The sequence below is a fragment of the Vipera ursinii genome, assembly GCF_947247035.1.
Source record: "Vipera ursinii genome assembly, chromosome: Z".
In the NCBI taxonomy this organism is placed as follows: Eukaryota; Metazoa; Chordata; class Lepidosauria; order Squamata; family Viperidae; genus Vipera; species Vipera ursinii.
This window is the reverse complement of record NC_139517.1, coordinates 89540864-89562692: the sequence shown is the minus strand read 5'-3', so window position 1 is coordinate 89562692 and position 21829 is coordinate 89540864. Positions and strand designations below refer to the sequence as shown.

Genomic DNA, 21829 nt, shown 5'->3' with positions numbered 1-21829 from the left:
GGCAATATTTGCTTTTATTGTAAAGCTTGTCTGTCTTAATAGTATTTTCATTTCTCAATACTGATTTCTTACTTCAACTTTTTGTTAGCATCATGTCTTTGATCTCTACATGGGGATCAGAAGATCGAAGTAGTGAATGGCTACACCACAACACTTTCTTTGGAAGCATCCACCACCTGTTCCCCTCAACATGCATGCAGACATGCCCTGTTCACCGCCCTGAGTCCTTCGGGAGAAGGGCGGTATACAAATACAATAAAACTTAAACTTAAACTTAACACACACACACACACACACACACACACACACACCATCGAAGTCACATGGCAAGCTTATAGATATGGCAAGTCACATATTATGCATTTACTGGAAAGTAAACTAATGAGGGCACTCCCTAGTTCCTCTAGGGCGGAGGTCTGCAACCTTGACAACTTTAAGACTTGTGGACTTCAGCTCTCAGAATTCCTCAGCCAGCATAGCTTAAACTTTAAAGTGTTAAAGTTGTCAAGTTTGCAGACCCTTGCTCTAGAGCAGGGGTGTCAAACTGCCGGCCTGTGGGCTGGATGCGTCATGTGGAAGCTGCACCCACCCAATTGCCGGCAATCGCAAAACCGTCCTGATACGTTGCGTGACATCATGTGACTTCGCGGGTTTGACATGTCTGCTCTAGAGTGAGGCACTATAGGCACTAGGGAGTGCCTTCATTGGTTTACTCTCCAGTAAATGCATAATATGTGACCTGACACCTCTATAAGCTTGATAACTTGATATATTTGGCCAGGGAGTAAATATCAGAGAGCACCTACATATTCTCAAATTTTCAAATATGCTACAAATTAGAAAAGGCTAAAGGCCATAATACATCTACAATGGTCTCAATTCTCACCAATAGATTTATTGATAACATTTCTTTGCAATTGATACACTTACATTTCAGCTTGCAATTCGCACCTGGTCCAATCCAGGAGGGAACTGGAGCTCTGTGTTCATAGAAATCACGAACAAAAAAAAAATACTTGGAGAAGATCCCTGTAGACTGTTCAATGTAGATTAAGTCATTGGAGCCCCTCTCCTTCATAAAGGTAAAGGTAAAGGTTCCCCCGCACATGCGTGCTAGTCGTTTCCGACTCTAGGGGCCGGTGCTCATCTCCGTTTCAAAGTCGAAAAGCCAGCGCTTGTCTGAGGACATCTCCATGGTCATGTGGCTGGCATGACTAGACACCAAAGGTGCACGGAACGCTGTTACCTTCCCACTGTAGTGGTCCCTATTTTTCTACTTGCATTTTTACGTGCTTTTGAACTGCTAGGTTGGCAGAAGCTAGGACGAGTAACAGGCGCTTAGTCTGTTACGCGGCACTCGGGATTCGACCCACCAAACTGCCGACCTTCTGATCAGCTCAGCGTCCTAACCCACTGAGCCACCGCGTCCCTTTTCTCTCCCTCATAGGTTGGTGTAAATCCATAGCCTAGGGATCTTAGTATGTTGATCCATAGTGTAGCGTTTTATTGGAATGGAACAGAACAGAACAGAACAGAATAGAATAGCTTTATAGCCCGACCTTCGCTCCTTCCGGCGTGATCTAAATACCTACCTATTCGAACAAGCCGGCCTGGCCTGATGGGTAATGGGTTTGGGTTTTATTGCTTTTTATGTATTTTAACTTATAGTTTTTGGGCATCTTGTTTAATCTTTTTTAACTTTTGTATTCTTGTTTTTTAACATGTATTGCCCTGTTCACCGCCCTGAGTCCTTCGGGAGAAGGGCGGTATACAAATAAAATTATTATTATTATTATTATTATTATTATTATTATTATTATTATTATTATTATTATTATTATTATTATTATTATTATTATGCCAAGTGTGATTAGACACAGAGGGAGTTTGTCTCCAGTGCAGAAGCTGTCAGTGACCATGCAAAGCAATAAAATAATCACCATCATAATGTGAATAAGAAGGGATAGTAAATAAGATAAGAAGAATATAATAATGCTACAGCCTTATAATATGGGTAAATATACATAGACATTAGGTACTACTGTGAGAATTAGGTGTTCAGCGGTGTGATGGCATGGGGGGGGGAAGAAACTGACCTTGTGTCTTAATTTTGGCATGCAATGCCCTATAGTGGCACTTTGAGGGGAGGAGTTGAAACAGTTTATATCCCGGATATAAGGGGTCTGTAGATATTTTCTCAGCCCCAAAATACTTTTTAATTACAGATACCTCTTTATCTTTAGCACTGTCCAACCATCAGAAATAATTTAAAGAACCAACAGGGATTGCAAAGTAACATAGCTAAGATATTTCTCACTTTACTGTAACTATTTCATACAATGAGGTAGACACTCATCTGAAAGATAGCTAACTGCATGGCTAGCACATGTCTTCCTGTTTTTATTTCTCCTGGTTTACAAAAGATTGTTTTGATATTTATTTTCTGTTTTAGGAATTATGAGAAGGCTTAATGATGAGTGGATATAGAGATACAGTAATTCAATGTAATTTACCTACTTAAAAATGTTTATTTGTTCTTCTTTGAAGCTTATTTTGCCTTGAGGTTCTACTTCCTTAGTCAGTTATCTTGCATAAGCACAACACAAATAATGACTGTTTCTCTGGCTAACTACCAAAAGAATATGAAAATGCTGTTTGCTGTTATCACATGAATATATGATGTTGAATTACGTTAACATCATTCTTTTGGTGTCTCCGGGATGGAAAGGATGGAACCTGGTGAAAGATTAAATAACTTTATACTTCTAAAACAATGTCCAGAAATGTTTTAACATTTGCTTGTCTTCAAAAAAAATTCATAGTATTTTTAGTCCTAATACCACATTGCCTGAGTATATCCTCTCTGAATATTTTGCAAATAGGAAGTACAGAATCCATTGGCGATAGCCCTGCTTATTTCTTAATCTATTCAATAGCATAAGCTAAGAATGAAAACTAAATAAATATAAAGGAACGATGAGGAGCATATAAAATTAATTTGTTTAAATTAACTTAAAATTATAATTGTTTAAAAACACTAAAATTATGATTTAAGCTATTTATTTTTTATTTATTTATAAAGTTAATTTATAAGGTTAGCTCAACTTGATAGTGTAGTGCAGTGTATAGCTAAAATCAATACAATTCCTGAAAACAATTGAATTTTCTCTTTTGTGCCTTTTTACTAGGGACCTAAAGGAGTCACATCTGCTCCTCTGCTTTATATATTGGAGCATTGTTACTCAACTTGGAAATTTTTAAACTTCAACTTCCAGAATTCATCATGCTAGCTGGGTAAGTCTGGGAGTTAAAGTCCATACATCAAAAAGTTTCAAGTTTGAGAATCTGTATAGGACCAGAGATTAGGTCGAGGTGAGGGCCAGTTTGGTGTAATAATTAAGACACCTGACTAAAAATTGGGAGATAGTGAGTTATACAATATCCTCCCTTAGACACAAAGTCAGCGGTGTGACTTTGGACCGGACTTCTACTCCCAATCCTAGGAGGCAGTGGCAAACTACCTTGAAGATGTTACCAAGAAAAAGAAAGAAAGAAAATGTTTTGTTTTTTTAAAAAAGTTAAGAGATATTTGGCCCAGATCAACTTCCTGGTCAGTTTTGTGATTCAGAGAAATGTGAATATTTTACCATAGCATTTCTTTGTTACAGTACAAATATCCACCATTTCCACGATCTTCTATGCGGTGTAAAATATACTTTTCAAGTCCTGTTGTTCTCTATTCTGAGAGAACTGTAGCTGGCATCTTCTCCATCCTTGTTTGTGTTCATTTTTCTACAGGAGGGTATCTTAATGAAAAACTTCAGATAAAATCATTTCTGTCTAGTAGAATCTTACAAGGTTTGCAGTGCTTAGTACTTTTATTCTAAATTGAGTTGGATTCCACATAGACACACTCCACTAGAAAGTGGTTTCATAGAGATTGTCATTCATCTCTGTGTGGATGCTTAATTTAGAATTGGAGGATGGATACCAGCAGGGCTTTTTTTCTCATAGAACACTCAGAACGGAGTTCCGGCACCTTTTTTGGATGGAACCTTGTAGAGTAGGCAAGGTGGGTTGTATGACATGTGTGAGTTCCGGCACCTTTTTCTTTTACAAAAAAAGCACTGGATACCAGAGAACAAAAACACTAAAAGGAGATGCCAGGGTGGTAATAAATCTTCTAAAAAGTTTATTAAGAAATTGCCCTTAAATATACAGGTAGTGGTTCAAAGAGGTGTGGTGGCACAGCGGTTAGAATGCAGTATTGTTGGCTAATTTTTTTGATTGCTACAGTTCAATCCTGACTGGCTCAAGGTTAACCCAGCCTTCTCTCCTTCTGAGGTCAGTAAAATGAGAACCCAGATTGTTGGGGGCAATATGCTGACTCTGTAAACCAGTTAGAGAGGGCTGTAAAGCAGTATATAAGTCTAAGTGCTATTGCTAGTACTTTATGTCAATCATAATAGGGATTGAAAAAATTATCTTTATTAAGCAAGTCATTACGTGACTGCAACTTGCGATTTTCCCTGCTGGCTTACCTTGTTGACTTTGTTTGCTGGCTAGGAAGATCACCAGTGGCAATCCTGTGAGGTGGGATGCTGCAACCATTGTAAATGTGCAGTTATTGTCAAGTGCAGAAATCAGATCATGTGACCATGAGGGCACTGTGATGAACTTAGTACAAGGATCAGCTGTAAATAATATTTTTCAGTGCCATTGTACCTTTGGTTACTAAACAAATGATTGTAAGCCAAGGATTATCTGTATTTACAGCACCAGAAAAAATATGATCCCAGTCAACCAAGTGAGCCCCAAATAATAGGGTGAACCCAAAACTGGGAAAGGTTTTTGGAACAATCACAAGAAGTTGGGAACAAGGTAACTCTTATAGCCTCCCCCCTCCCCCCACTTTCCTGCCCTTTGAAATACTAATCTCAATGCTGGGATAATTATCAAATAGAAATTAATGTTTATATTTAGACTCATTGGAGATGTGGATATTGCAAGAAGTAAGAAAGCACACAATGGGGATTACACATTGAAAGGAACGTGCTAGCACCAGCTGTTTACTTAGTACTTAACAGGCAACTTAGGATGAAACTGATTAAGGCCTTGTGAATTTTACATATTAGCCAGTAAATGGACCAAGTCTTCTAATCAACAAGTTAAGGTAGTAGCTGAGTTTGTTAACTTCCAGCTGACTCTGTAGGAATCAGTGAAGAAAAGCAGCTCAGAAAGATATGTTTAGGCAATCTCTCCATTCTGGGAAGGAACAACAACAACAAAAAAAAACTAGGTCAGGAGGTCATGCTCCGGATACAGAGATATAATAGTTGTCCAACCAATATAAAAGCTAATTTTACCATTTAGCATTAAACTGTTAACAACCATGTTGCTACAGCTCATAACATCTGTTCTGGTTGAACTTAGCATTACATGAGAATTGGAAAGTCATTTAAGATTGCAGTAAAGACAAAATTTAACCCACAGAAACCATGGCTTGTTTTGGACTTTTTCTGTTCTGACCATGGTTTTGCCATGTTATGTGAACCAAAATTAAGACTAGCTTGAACTGCTGTTTTGCAAGTACAATTTTCCATCTCATGGGTGTAAGCGGGGGTTCCTTTGTAGGTCCATGGCCTGTTAGGAACGGGGCCACATAGCTGGAGGTGAGCAGCAGCCAAGCGAGCGAAACTAAAATTGTCCTCTATCTGTGGAAAAATTGTCTTCAGGAAATAAATCCCTGGTGCCACAAAAGATGAGGGCCCGCTGCTTTATGGAACCATACAAGAGGTAAAACATGCTTTCCACAACCTATTTGAGATGATTCAAGAACTTACTTTGGCCATCATGCAATTATTTTTTTCTCTCCCCCCCCCCGCCCCAATGAAACAAAATAGCAAATGCTGGTTTGAGAGCTATCATGAAATGAGATATCAGAAGATCTTGGAGGGGGACTAACAACAATTTTCCAAATTACTTTGTGCAGCACTCACGATAAATACTTAGTGTGTCACAAGATATGATGAATAACATGCTCATGTCTTATAATCATTATTGTACCAGCCTGCTGGAAACGTGATGTACCGTGGCATTAGTCATTTTTGCTTTATGGTCATAAAGCATTGCTTGTTCTAGTACCTGTGTTTTATTTTAAAACTCTGCTTGCTTATGCTCTTAATTCAGTTCCTGAACATTTTGTTTACTTCTGCACTCAGCTGAAAACTAGCTGGGATGTGTTTTTAATCATTTCAGCACTAAGGATTGAGCAAACATAATTAAGCTTCATTTGCAAAGAATGGGATTGAACACTTCTGCAAAAAGCTCTTGCTTTCACTGAGTGTAGAAGAAGTGGTCAGAATGTACTTTCCATGTACAAGATCCTATGTCTCAACACTGGCATTTTCAGGAGGGCTACAAAAAGTCAAGTCTGGAAGAAACATTCTGTTAGACAGGCCAGGAATCAGTCTAGATCAGGGGTAGGCAACCTCGGCTCTTTTATGACTCATGGACTTCAGCTGACTCAGGAATTCTGGGAGTTGAAGTCCATGAGTCATAAAAGAGCCGAGGTTGCCTACCCATGGTCTAGATATACAGGTGAAACTCGAAAAATTAGAAGATCGTGCAAAAGTTCATTTATTTCAGTAATGCAACTTAAAAGGGGAAACTAATATATGAGATAGACTCATTACATGCCAAGCAAGATAGTTCAAGCCGTGATTTTTCATAATTGTGACAATACTACATGCAATCAATAAAACAAGGAGTGTACATAGAACAATATCGGACCTCTGAAAAGTATAACCATGCATATGTACTCAGTACTTGGTTTGGGCCCCTTTTGCAGCAATTACTGCCTCAATGTGGCGTGGCATGGAAGCTATCAGCCTGTGGCACTGCTGAGGTGTTATGGAAGACCAGGATGCTTCAATAGCGGCCTTCAACTCTTCTGCATTGCTCGGTCTCATGTCTCTCATCTTTCTCTTGGCAATGCCCCATAGATTCTCTATGGCAGGGATGTCAAACTCAATTTCATTGAGGGCCGCATCAGCATTGTGGTGGCCCTCAGGGGGCCGGGTGGGTATGGCCAGGGTGGGCATGGCCTACTGGGTGGGCGTGGCCAGCTCTACATCGTTCGCATCAAGGGTGCCTATGGGGGCCTGGGCAGGAGTGGGACAGATCTGAGGGTCTCTGGCAGAAGGAGGGTCTCTGGGCCAGGACCAAGGCAGTGGGGGCCGTTCCCTCACTGTTTCCAGGATGGCTTCGCGGGCCACATGAAACCACTTCACGGGCCAGATCCGGCCCCCGGGCCTTGTGTTTGACATGTCTGCTCTATGGGGTTCAGGTCAGGCGAGTTTGCTGGCCAATCAAGCACAGTAATCCCACGGTCATTGAACCAGGTTTTGGTGCTTTTGGCAGTGTGGGCAGGTGCCATGTCCTGCTTGAAAATGAAGTCAGCATCCCCATAAAGCTCGTCTGCAGAAGGAAGCATGAAGTGCTCCAAAATCTCCTGGTAGACAGCTGCGTTGACCCTGGACTTAATGAAGCACAGTGGACCAACACCACCAGATGACATGGCTCCCCAAATCAACACAGACTGTGGAAACTTCATACTGGACTTCAAGCATCTTGCAGTGTGTGCCTCTCCATTCTTCGTCCAGACTCTGGGTCCTTGGTTTCCAAATGAGATGCAAAAGTTGCTCTCATCAGAAAAGAGGACTTTGGACCACTGAGCAACAGACCAGGTCTGTTTTTCTTTAGCCCAGGTAAGATGCTTCTGACGTTGTTTGTTGTTCAGGAGTGGCTTGACAAGAGGAATACGACATTTGAAGCCCATGTCCAGGATCCGTCTGTGTGTGGTGGCTCTTGATGCCCTGACTCCAGCCTCAGTCCACTCCTTGTGAAAGTCCCCAACACTTTTGAATGGCCTTTTCCTGACAATCCTCTCCAGGCTGCGGTCATCCCTGCTGCTTCTGCACCTTTTTCTTCCACACTTTTCCCTCCCACATAACGTTCTATTAATGTGCTTTGATACAGCACTTTGGGAACATCCAACTTCTTTTGCAATTACCTTTTGAGGCTTTCCCTCCTTATGGAGGGTGTCAATGATGGTTTTCTGCACAACTGTCAGGTCAGCAGTCTTCCCCATGATTGTGATTCCTACTGAACCAGACTGAGAGACCATTTAAAGGCTCAGGAACCCTTTGCAGGTGTTATGGCTTAATTAGCTGATTAGAATATTACACCTTTTCACAATATTCTAATTTACTGAGATTGTGGATTTGGGGTTTTCATGAGCTGTAAACCATAATCATCACAATTATGACAAATCACGGCTTGAACTATCTTGCTTTTCATGTAATGAGTCTATCTCATATATTAGTTTCCCCTTTTAAGTTGCATTACTGAAATAAATGAACTTTTGCAAGATATTCTAATTTTTCGAGTTTAACCTGTACAATACTACCTAGACAGAAAGTAACTTGCCATTGAAAAACAGCTTGCCATTGAAAAACAGTTATTTCTTGGGCCATCTTCAGAAAGCTTAAATCACTCAGATCTGATTAGTACTTACATGGTATTGGTTGGGACATACAGCTTGGGAGTACATGCTCAGCTAGTGAAGACAGCAGGTCTGTTATGTTCACTGTACCATTTTGAAACTGTTTTGGTTAGTTGCAGAGTTAATATAGTTCATTACAAACTGGTTTGGAAGCTTCCATAGCTTCTTCACCATAGATAAGGGAGCAACAACTGTTTAAAGGGCATTTTGGACCAGTGTTTCTCAAATTTGAGCGGATTTAGGATGTGTGGACTTCACTCCCAGAATTCCTCAGCCAGCATGTGCTTTAATTGAAGTTTGGATAGAAGTTTGGGCTAGTGAAATAATAAACGTGACAATATTTTTTGGTGTTTAATTATGTTGGGTAACCAACATTATTTGTCTTTTGTTGTCTTTTATCCAAGAGCAGAGCTCTTCGATTGCACTAAGTGGGTGGCATAGCAAACCCCTTTCCTTTCTATTGCTCATGGTTAATGTAATTTTTGATTCATTTGATGTATTATCTCCCACCACGATTTGGAGACAAACTAGTGTGGATGGCAGACAATGTAAATTCAGCCTCATATCTCAAGAAAACTATGTAAGCATGTAGTTGTCTGGGTGTTATTATCTGTGTTCCCTGACTTTTCCCAGTACAAAGAAAGGGAAATCTTAAGAGAAACTCCATTCCTGTTTAGTCTGATAGAGATTTGACTATGCAATATATATTTTGACTGCAAGAAAGAGAGAGGAATCTCATTTTTGAATAAGGGCCACAAAAGCATCACATTCATTTAAAGTCGGTCTTTTTAATATATTTTCCTCTGCCTATGAACTATGCACCAGTTTTTGTACAATTAGATTTATGCTAAAATATATTTTTCCCCTTGGCATGTAAGATTTCATAATAGTATTTTTGAGCTACTTTCAGAAAATGTCATATCATTTGTATGTTTCTTATATTGTTTTACATGTTTTATTATTTCACTTTGTTGATTTTTTTTTCTTGCACACTGCCCAGATATTGCATGATATGTGGCAGGGAAATGTTTTAAATATTTAATAACCAAGCACGGGAGCAGCAGTGCTTTCAATTTTTGTTTATTACATTAGTTTTTTCCCCAAAATGCTTTGGGCAGTTTACTTCATCTTTAGAATAATCCTATGAAGTAGGAGAAAAAGTCATTGGGCCAAAGCCATTTCGAGAGGGATTCATGGCAACATATGAGATTCAAATGTGTATCTTTCCATTTCACTTCTCTGACTATTTCAGAATATGGAATTGGCAAATTATATAATACTCTTCTCAATGGTAGCATATTTCCTTGAGAAATATGAGAGCCTTGGTGGAGCAGTGGGCTAATGCCTCCTTAAGTAACACCAGCTGCCTGCAATTAGTGCAGGTTCGCATCCCACCAGGCTCAAGGTTGACTCAGCCTTCCATCCTTCCAAGGTAGGTAAAATGAGGACCCAGATTGTTGGGGGCAATAAGCTGACTTTGTAGTAATGCCGCCGAAGGCCCTAATAAGCAGGCATATACATAGAATGAAGGCTATTGCTAAGCACATTGGTTTGTGCTTAAATTGTAAGCCGCCCTGAGTCTTCGGAGAAGGGCGGGATATAAATGGGATTAAAATGAAATGAAATGAAATGAAATGAAATTTCCGATGAGAGAATTAGTTTAATATAGTAGTTAGAACATCAGCCTACAAAACAGTAAAACCCAAGTTCAAGTTCCACTTTAGGTACAAAGTGGAACTTGGTGACCTTGTGCCAGTCAATCTTTCTCAGCTCCCAAGATGCAGTCAATGGCAAACTACTTCCAAAATCATGCCAAGAAAACTGCAAATGTTTAAAAAGTGGCCCAATTCCTTCAGTTGTATTTAACTAGGGTTTACTACTTTTTATATTTTAGACTGACTGATTTACATACGGCTTTGAAGATGACTCCAAAGCATGAAAAACAGGTAAGAATTCCAATGTTACATTTTAAAAACACTAACCTTTTTTTTGCCTCAGTGAAAGTGGACATACGACCAACTGCTATGAATGAAATGTGCAATTCAAGTTCCCCTTTTCACATATTTTTGGTAGCATCTTAGGATGTGAAGAAGATTGTGTAACTACTACTCTGAAGAAATGCCAAAAGGCCCCTTTCACTGAATATGAAATGCTTAGTGCCATACAGCTTTTGAAAGTATGGCTGCAACCAGAGGAAATTTCACTTGACACTTTCAGCTTCTTAAGGTTTGAAAGCAAAGAAAAACTAGAGACTTTTGGCATGTATATTTCTTTAAAATATTAAACTTTCTTAAAGTAATTTTCCCCAGGTGAAAATCTGACCTAATTATGAATAGAGAGGTTAGAGAGGTTCTCAACAAAATTTCTCTATTTCCATCAGTAAAGGTAAAGGTTCCCCCGCACATGTGTGCTACTCGTTTCTGACTCTAGGGGCCGGTGCTCATCTCCGTTTCAAAGCCGAAGAGCCAGCGCTTGTCCGTGGACATCTCCGTGGTCATGTGGCTGGCATGACTAGACGCCAAAGGCGCACGGAACGCTGTTACCTTCCCACCGTAGTGGTCCCTATTTTTCTACTTGCATTTTTACGTGCTTTCGAACTGCTAGGTTGGCAGAAGCTGGGACGAGTAACAGGCGCTCACTCTGTTACGCGGCACTCGGGATTCGACCCACCAAACTGCCGACCTTCTGATCGACAAGCTCAGCGTCCTAACCCACTGAGCCACCGCGTCCCTTTATTTCCATCAGTGGGTCCTGGCAATTTTATTTGGCAGTAGGAGTGATGCTAGTCAACTAAATCAAGTCTCTCATTTTAATTTCCTACAGGATTCTGGTAGGTAATACAGAAATGTTTTTCTTGTAGGTAAACAATTATAGTGTTCTTGCCCTGTTGCTATTAATCTTAGCCATTTCCCCCCTTTGCAAACATAGCTTTTACAGTATTTGTACAACAAGTGTGTTTTGAATGTTAAATAACTTTGGTAGACACACACACACACACACACACACACACACACACACACAAGCATCCCTCCCTTCCTTTATAACAATAGAGTAAGAACTAAAACTAAGCTGTCTATCCACAGAATGTATATTTGTAATATTCGTAGTTTGAGAACCATGAACATTACAGAGACTTGATTATGAACCTGAACAGAGATGTTATTTCTTGTGTATTGTGCTTAGTGCAATTAATATGGTGGAGCAGTGGGCTAATGCCTCCTTAAGTAACACCAGCTGCCTGCAATTAGTGCAGGTTCGCATCCCACCAGGCTCAAGGTTGACTCAGCCTTCCATCCTTCCGAGGTAGGTAAAATGAGGACCCAGATTGTTGGGGGCAATTAAGCTGACTTTGTAATAATGCCGCTTGGGTGTGTGTGTGTGAAAGCCCTAATAAGCAGGCATATACATAGAATGAAGGCTACTGCTAAGCTTGTAAGCCACCCTGAGTCTTCGGAGAAGGGCGGGATATAAATGGAATTAAAATAAAATAAAAATAATTAAATAATATATGAATGAAGTTTATTGAGACTTTCTCTCTTTTGGGTATCTTTGTAACTCGGATTTCTGTTCTTCCTTCATGGTAAACCAGATTCAAAAACCAATACCAGGTACATCAGTACTACTGTTATTATTATAAGGTCTTGCAAATATGAATGTGCATTCAAGCCAGCTGCTTACTTTTGCTGGGTCCACTTATTGCCGTTCTCCTGGTGCTTGAAGGCAAAGGGAGTGGTGGAAATGGTGAAAGGGAATGGCTGGTTTGAGTGTGGTGAAGACAAGGTGGGAGGTGAGAAGCAGAGCATGAAATGCATTTGGGCATGGGGATGCCTTGAGAGACCCTAGGCAGAACTTGATTTACTCCAGCCATTGCTTCCTCTTGGGCGCAAGGCACTCTTGTCTGCTTAACAATCCATACATTTGTTTAATGACTGCATTGGGGAGAGCAGGGATTAAGTGAGATGATCACATAACAATCATCTGACTTCAGTCAGTATAGAGGAGGCTCCATTATGGCCATAGGTCGAAATGTCTAATTAAAAATAGTGTCCAATCTTTAATGCATGTTATATAAATCTTAAGACCAAATTTATTTTGACTTTTTGTTTTCCTTCTATTAGAGTTTGTCTTACCTAATGGTTTCTTAGGGAACCAGTATGATTTAGTGGTTAAGGCATGAAGGTAGCATTAAGCCAGCTAGGTGAACCTGGCTAGTCACTTTATATCAGCCCTAGGAAGGAGGCAATAGCAAATTACTTCTGAAAAGCCTTGCCAAGAAAACTGCTGAAACCTGTCCAGGCAGTGTCTGAATCAGGCATGTTTGAAAAGAACAGGGGGAAACAGAACATGGCTTAGGCCTGGGATACTTGCAGGATCATCTGCTGCCGGGAACAACTTCCTATTGCCCAGTGCGCTCACACAGAGAGGGCCTCCTCAGGGTACCGTCGGCTAGACAATGTTGGCTGGCGACCTCCAGGGGGAGGGCCTTCTCTGTGGGAGCGCCAGCCCTATGGAACCAGCTCCCCCCTGAGCTTCGGATGGCCCCAGATCTGCAGTCCTTTTACCGCGGCCTCAAAACTCTCGTTTTCCATCAGGATGACCTGGACTGACAGGGATTTTAATTATGTTTTTAATTTTTAACTTTAATTTTTAACTTATTTTAATTTTAATTTATCCTACAGGGGCCATTAATTTAATTTTCTTTTAACTTCTGTATTATTGTATTTTATTGTTGTTAGCCACCCTGAGTCCTTCGGGAGATAGGGCGGCATATAAGTCCCAGTAATAAATAAATAAATAAATAAATAAAAACCCTTTACTACAGAGCTTGCAGGAATTGAGTGGTAAACAATATGATTTGAGAAAGAAAGTTGCTGAATTGTCAACATGTTTTGTAAGTAACTGACATTTTTTTCCATTGTTGCTTCCACTCCCCTCTTTAGAGGTCTACTTCCCTCCTGGTTAGACTGCTTCTTTTCTTCAACCTGTCCACTAGGAAAGACTGCTTAACTGACAGACCCAAAGCTGCAAGGCTACAGAATCTACCTTGGCTTGGATATCACTTAGTGATACATGGATATTCTCCTATTTGGGTTTGCACTGTGGCGCAGCACATGATGGCATTTACTGGACTTATTCCATGCCCACATTAGACCTTTTTGTGCTCACAGTAACTTTTTTACTGTGCTCTTCATTTCTTGGTTATACTGCAATTTGTTATATATTAAACAATTAATGTATAAGACTTAGACTTGGAATTGAACTTTTAAACAAATATCTTTTTAATCAGTAGTTTAAACATTGTTTTTCAACATCAGCAAAGTTGTTTAGTATTTCTGGGTATTATGACAAGTTAGCTGTAAAGAAATAATGGCATTTGTTTCGATTAGTTCAGCAGCAGTTATTGCCTGAAGGAAACTAATTGAAAATTACAAAAACCTTTATTTGTAAGAAATACATTTCCTGGTTGGAAAATACACAGTGTTATCTAACTTAGAATTTCCCCCTTGGCTAACTGACAAGAAATTTCACAGACCAGCAGAGATGAGTCATTGCTTTTCAAAGTAGTTGATTGGTGTTACGTTTGTTTGATTGTTGTCTTTCCTCTTTCAGAATTATTACTAATACATATAACTTGGAGTGACAAAAACATTTCCAGTCAGCAGAGAGGAGAGCTTTGTTAAGGCTCTTTATCTATTAATTGCTTTATTATGCTCTTGCAGGAATTTGTAACAGTATTGGTGCGAGATCCCAGGTTACAGAAGGAAGATTTTTGGCATTCCTATATAGATTATGAAATCTTCATTCATGTAAGTAGATGTGCTTTTCTGTGAAAATGGTTCTTAAGGCATTTCTAGCCATAATCTCTGAATTATATATGTGATAAGTTATGTGGAGGGTGCTTATGAGAGATTCACTAGCCATTCCCAACTGTGGAATTTAAGAATTTTGAAATCTGGTCTATACTTTTCTTGAAGTCTACGGATTGGGGAAGGCCGTCTTAGAAGATAAGGTAGAGGGCAAAAGGCTTAACAGCAGCTTTCCTAGTTTAAATTGCTACTCAAACCATCCCTGGCCAGCATATCAAAAGCTGGCCCTACTTTTCAAGGATTGAATCATAAGTGCATTTTTTTTATTTAAAATATTAAGGGGATTAGTGTTTTTTATTTTTTTATTTTATTGATTTTATTGTGACTTCTTGTTTGATTTTTGTGAGCTGCCCAGCATTGTGCATATGTGTTGAATAAATTATTATTAATTGATTTCTCTGGATTTCCTTATCTTTTTTGCCTTACTGAATTGTTTTATTGATTAGATTATGCTCCTTTTTATAATTCTTCACACTTAAGTCAATACCTTTGCTGTTATTACGAAAAAATCCTGCTTTAATAACAAAATCTTGCAAATATGGAATGTGCATTCAGGCCAGCTGCTTACCTTTGCCAGCTCTAAGGTAAAGGTAAAGGTTCCCCCGCACATGCATGCTAGTCGTTTCCAACTCTAGGGGCCGGTGCTCATCTCCGTTTCAAAGCCGAAGAACCAGCGCTTGTCCGAGGACGTCTCCGTGGTCATGTGGCCGGCATGACTGGATGCCAAAGGCGCACGGAACGCTGTTACCTTCCCACCGTAGTGGTCCCTATTTTTCTACTTGCATTTTTACGTGCTTTCGAACTGCTAGGTTGGCAGAAGCTGGGATGAGTAACAGGCGCTCACTCTGTTACGCGGCACTCGGGATTCGACATGCCAAACTGCCGACCTTCTGATCGACAAGCTCAGCATCCTAACCCACTGAGCCACCGCGTCCCTTGCCAGTTCTATTCTCTGCCATTCCATAGTGCTGGAGGTCAAAGGTAGATGTGGAAATGGCAAAAGTAAGTGGCTGGCTTGAGTGCGGTGAAGGCAAAGTGGGTGGTGAGAAGCAGAGGACAAAATGCCTTAGGGCACGGACGAGACTTTGAGAGACCCTAACAGATATAATAATATATATATACATTTAGATCTAGAAGTAGAAATAGAAATAGATTTAGTGTCATGGAAAGGCTGGGGAATTTTGTGTGCTGAATATTTATACTGAATATTTTAATATTTTGGATATTTTTCAGTCTAGAGCTATCCTTTATGAAATGTAAAAGCCCTCTCACTGGGTAGAGGGATAGATAGAGATGGAACAAGAAAGAAAGTTCAGTGGAAATTTTCAATCCTTTTATTTAATCCTCCCGATTTTCAGGAAACAATTTTTTTCTTGTTCGATGGGAACAGAATGTTTCTCATGCTTCTTAGGAAACACAGAATCAGTTTAGGAAATGAAGGTATGGAGCATTCATTAGCTAACTATTCAGACTATCAATATCTTGGATTGCAGATTATTGGTTCTGGGAAAATACTAACACATTCTGTGTTTCTGTAGACAAACAGCATGTGTTTTACAAGAAAAACATCTTGTGTCCGACGCCGTTTTCGAGAATTTGTGTGGCTCAGACAGAAACTTCAAAGCAATGCTGTATTAATGTAAGTAATTTACAAAGCATTAAAATAACTCAAGATTTATACAGTTGCACCCACCCATGATAATCCTAATTGGAATCTGGCACATATACAGTGAATAGGTAGAGCCTGTAAAACCTACAGCATTTTATATAATTTGCATAACATGTAGTATAATCCTTAAAAATTTCATCTCTTTGCTTTTTTTCCATTCACTGATCTTTATCTATCTGTAAGTCTTCTTTGACATACTAATTCAATAGCACAGAATTCAAATCTAAGTGGTTAGGCAATCCTTAGATTAATTTTCAGTTTCAGTTTGTTATGTTCATTTTCCAACAAAGGAAAGGCAAAAACTAGAGAACTAATGTAATGAACATATACAACTTATGACATGACTTATTTTTCACTGTACACTGTACATCCCTGACACAGTTTTGAAGTTTGAAAACTAAATTTAGCAACATTGCATATTAAAATCTCAAAGCCCAACCCCATGTCCATGTTGTGAGAGGTGGTAACAGGAAAAGTCAGAGATTGTTAAGACCGCAGAAGTATGGCATGGCCTGGTGCTACAGGACTGTTATGGCAGCAATGAAGACCATCCTGGGTCATCCTGAAATGGCCTGGCTAAAGGGGCTCTAGTGAAGATGCGACAGACCCTGCAAGTCAGCAATGGACATTATAGAGCTACACAAATCCACTTGAGATACAAATGGACAGATCCAATGAGAAATAATCGTGGCAATGTCACAAGGACCAAGATATAGAACAGCAAAGGACAAAACAGGAATTTTGAATATGACCGGCCTAGGAAATAAAACAGAAAATTTTGAAATAATGGAAAGAAGAGGAAATCAAAATAATGGGACTAGCCGATATAAGACACAAAGGACATGGTAGTAATAAAATTCATAAAGGATACTTATCTACTCAGGAGGGGATACAGCAAAGAATGGAATGATCTTCTTGGCAGATTCAGACAGCAAAATGCATACTAGACAATAACTCATTTTAGTCATCACCATCAACATTTTAGCCATTATCCGTTGCAGGATGAAACCCACAAATGGAACACACAGATAGAGGGATGTAAATTATTTAAAAGAAACAGACCAAATAAAAGAGGATTACAATAATAATAATAATAATAATAATAATAATAATAATAATAATAATAATAATAATAATAATAATAATAATATATAAAGTTGGAAGGGACCTTGGAGGTCATCTAGTCCAACCCCCTGCTCAGGCAGGAAACCCTATACCAGGGGTCAGGAACCTGAAACAGTGAAAGAGCCACTCGGAACCAGTTCCCTCACAAAAGGAAAAACTGGGAGCCGCAAAAATTGTGTTCACATGCGCGTACATGCGCGCATGCGCAGAACAGGGTTTGACTGAAGAGTGGAGCCAAGGCGAGATATGCACCCACCCTGCATATTTGAATTAATTGAACTTTTATAGTCCCATTTTTTTTTTTTGGACTGCACATGGCAGAGGACTGGGAGCCGCAGGAGACGGCTGAAAGAGCCGCATGCGGCTCCGGAGCCGCGGGTTGCAGACCTGTGCCCTATACCATTTCAGACAAATGGCTGTCCAGTCTCTTCTTAAAAACTTCCAGTGTTGGAGTATTCACCAATTCTGGAGGCAGGTTGTTCCACTGATTTATTGTTCTAACTGTCAGGAAGTTTCTCCTTAGTTCTAGATTGCTTCTCTCCTTGACTAGTTTCCATCCGTTGCTTCTTGTCCTGCTTTCAGGTGCTTTGGAGAATAGCTTGACTCCCTCTTCTTTGTGGCAGCCCCTGAGATATTGGAACACTGCTATCATGTCACCCCTCACCCTTCTCTTCATTAAACTACACATACCCAATTCCAGCAACCGTTCCCTATATGTTTTAGCCTCCAGTCCCCCAATCATCTTTGTTGCTCTTCTCTGTACTTTTTCCAGAGTCTCAACATCTTTTTTACATCGTGGTGACCAAAACTGGATGCAGTATTCCAGGTGTGGCCTTACCAAGGCATTGTAAAGTGGTATTAGTACTTCACGTGATCTTGATTCTATCCCTTTGTTAATACAGCCTAGCACTGTGTTGGCTTTTTTGGCAGCTGCAGCACACTGCTGGCTCATATTGAAGTGTCCACTAGGACTCCGAGCTCCCTCTCACAGTTACTACTGTTGAGCAAGGTACCACCTATACTATACCTGTGCATTTGATTTTTCCTGCCTAAATGTAGAACCTTGCTTTTTCATTATTGAATTTCATTTTGTTAGATAGCGCCCAGTGTTTGAGTCTGTCCAGATCCTCCTGTATCTTAAGCCTATCTTTTGGAGTATTGGCTATTCCTGCCAGCTTGGTGTCATCTGCAAATTTGATGAGTTTCCCATCTATCCCCTCATCCAAATCGTTGATGAAGATGTTGAAGAGCACTGGGCCCAGAACAGAGCCCTGGGGCACCCCACTACACACTTCCTTCCATGTAGATGCAGTTCCATTGAGGACCACATGCTGAGTATGGCCTGTCAGCCAGCTACAAATCCATCTGGTGGTGATGCTATCTAACCCACATTTTTCTATCTTATCAAGTAGTAGGTTGTGATCTACTTTATCAAATGCCTTACTGAAGTCCAAGTAAATTATATCTACAGCATTCCTCTGGTCTACTAATTTTGACACTTTGTGAAAGAATGCAATAAGATTTGTCTGGCATGATCTGTTTTTGACAAACCCATGTTGGCTTTTAGTGATGACTTTGTTTGCATCAAGGTGTTCGCTGGTTTGTTGTTTGATTATCTTTTCCTGAATCTTCCCAGGTATTGAGGTCAGGCTGATAGATCTGTAGTTTCCTGGATCTATTTTTTTCCCCTTTTTTGAAGATGGGAACTACATCAGCTCTCTTCCAGTCCTCTGGTAGTTCCCCAGTGCTCCAGGATCTTTGAAAAATATAGTTCAGTGGTTCTGAGATCACGTCTGCCAGTTCCTTGAGAATCTTGGGGTGTAATCCATCTGGTCCTGGTGATTTGAACTTGTCTAGGCTGGACAGGTGTTCACTTACCATTTTCTCACCTATCTTAACTTGTGTTTCTATTCTGTTTTTTATGGCAGTGTTTTTGATAGATTGGACTGTTTTTTCCCTTTGTGTAAAAACAGATGCAAAAAACAAGTTAAATAGTTCTGCTTTCTCCCTGTTGCTTGTCACCTTTTTGCCACTTTCCCCCACTAATGGACCAATCATTTCCTTAACTTTGTTCTTGTTTTTTATATGTTGAAAGAAGCTTTTTTTTTGTTATTTTTGACTTTGGTCTCAAGCCTTAGTTCATTTTGAGCCTTAGCTTCCCTCATTTCATCTTTTCAGGCAAGGGCTATTTGCTGATATTCTGCCTTAGTTATGTGCCCCTCTTTCCACTTCTTATACTTGTCCTTTTTATCTTTCAATTTATCAGAGAGTTTTTTATGCAGCCATGCTGGTTTCTTTTGAGAGCTGTTATTTTTCTTCTTTGTTGGTATTGTGCTAGACTGGGCCTTTATTATCTCACTTTTCAAAATTTCCCAAACTTCTTGAGTTGTTTTCCCCTTTAGGATTCTCATCCATGGAATTCTTCCCAAGGTCTCTCTAAGTTTATTGAAATTAGCTCTTTTAAAGTCCAGGACTCTAGTTTGGCTGTGTTCTATTGCTTGTGCTTCCAGAATGTTGAATTCCAATATTGCATGATCACTTCCCCCCAAGGTTCCTGTGGCTTCGACACCTTTCTTTCATTTCATCTCTGTTAGTGAGAATTAGATCCAATATGGCTAATCCCCTAGTTCCCTTCTCTACATTTTGGGAGAGAAAGTTGTCTGTTCTTTAAATCATCTTAGCCCCTTTCTTGTGTATGACAATCACTTCAACATTTTTCCATGCATCAGGTATTTTTTCTTTTCTGAGGCATATCAAGTATAGTTTTGCTAGTATCTTGTGGTAACTCGGACCACCAGGTCTCAGCATTTCAACCGTAACACAGTCATTTCCTGAAGCTTTGCAATTTTTCATTGATTTTAGGAAACTTAATACTTCCTCCACTAGGATATCTGCCATTTCCTTTTTCGTGAATGTTGTTACTTTTGCGTACTCCTGATTTTTGTATAGCTCTGAATAGATTTTTCCAATTATTTCTAACATTTTCTGTATTGTTCTACATACAGAGCCATCTTCATATTTTAATTCACAAACCTTTCTTGTATTTATAAACTTGCATTTTGCTCTGTTAATCCCTTAGTTTTCTTCAATTGCCTTTTTCACAAGCTTCACATTAAGCTGATGCATTTCGTCTTGACAGAATAATAATACTGAAAATAAAGACAGGAGAGCAAATTGAAACATATGTACAATTATATGCATCATGTAATGATAATTACACAGAGGAGCAAAAGGATTCTTCAATGAACTACTGAGGAAATAGAGAAAATGGAAACTAACAGTGTACTTGTATGTAATGGAAGATTTCAGTGCTAAAGTGGGTACTAAGAAGTCTGAGGAGTTCATTGGCTCACATGCTGCTAAGAACAGAGTGAAACGAATGAGAATGTGCAAAAGATACTGGATTTATGAAGCCAACACCATCTTTTTATCACTAATACCTTTTTGAACGTCAAGACTCAACATATAAATGGAATGAGATCATTACTAAAAGTCAGATCAATTACACATTAATAAAAATAAGCAGAAGATACAGAACACTCAGTGCAAAAGCAATAAAAAGGAAATAAATTAAAATAAAATAAAAGATACAAAAGCAATCCCAGTGGACTACGTGATGCTAATTGTAGTGCTAATAACAAAAAAAGATAAACCTAATATTAACAGAAAAATACCAAATAAAAAGAGGAAATCATTAAGATAGCAAAACTTAAACAAGAAGTAGTAGAACGATTACAACAAAAGGTGGAGACAACATTTACTCAACTGCCACTACAGGTGGGAAACGTGGAGGATGAATGGAAAGAATACAGAACTATCCTGCTTAACATCACAGAAGAACTGTGTGAAAAAAAGGAAAAGTAGAAAAAGGTGGAATGGGACAAACCCACTGCATGATGGTGTGAAGAGGCTAAAAAAGCAATAAAATTGAAAAAAGAGTTATACACGTAGTCCTCGACTTACAAGCGTTCATTTAGTGACCATTTGAAGTTACAATGGCACTGGAAAAAGTGACATGACCTTTTTTCACAGTTATGACCTTTGCAGCATTCCCATGATTGTGTGATCAAAATTCAGATGGTTCATATTTATGATGGTTGCAGCGTCCCAGCTTCTTGTGATCTCCTTTTGCAGCCTTCTGATAAGCAAAGTTAATGGGGAAGCCAGATTCATATAACAACCAGGTTACTAACTTATCAATTTCAAGTGATTCACCTAACAACTTTGGCAAGAAATGTTGTAAAATGGGGCAAAACTCACTTAACAAATGTCTCACTTAACAACAGAAATTTTGGGCTCAGTTATAGTTGTAAGTTGAGGACTACCTATAAAAATGTTAGTAAAATCAGAGAAGATTATATAAACTAGATTACAGGGTAGAGATACCAACAGTATAATCGAGCAAGCAAGCAACAATCCTGGGAGTGCTTTGGAATATCTTTAGCAGACAATGAGAGAACAACCTGCAGGATGTTTTACAAAGTAGTCATATGGAAAAAAGAAGAGAATTATAAACCCACAGAAATAATTAATGATAAGAACAGAAGGCCATTAATGGAACTATTGGAAATAATAGAAAAGTGGAGAGAATGCTTCAAAGAA

At 39.3% G+C, this 21829-nt stretch overlaps 1 protein-coding gene across 2 annotated transcripts in view; it reads left to right on the top strand.

The window, feature by feature from the left end:
• Positions 1–21829, top strand: part of SNX10 (sorting nexin 10) — a 53567-nt gene that overhangs the window by 7752 nt on the left and 23986 nt on the right. Inside the window, exons 2-4 of one of the 2 annotated variants that reach the window (XM_083378203.1) lie at positions 10461–10512; positions 14287–14373; positions 15972–16072. In XM_083378203.1, coding sequence (XP_083234329.1) covers positions 10489–10512; positions 14287–14373; positions 15972–16072 — 212 coding nt within the window. In that variant the 5' untranslated portion in view covers positions 10461–10488. Of the gene's footprint in view, positions 1–10460; positions 10513–14238; positions 14374–15242; positions 15436–15971; positions 16073–21829 lie in introns of those variants that run through there. The other variant, XM_083378204.1, reaches the window with a different exon arrangement.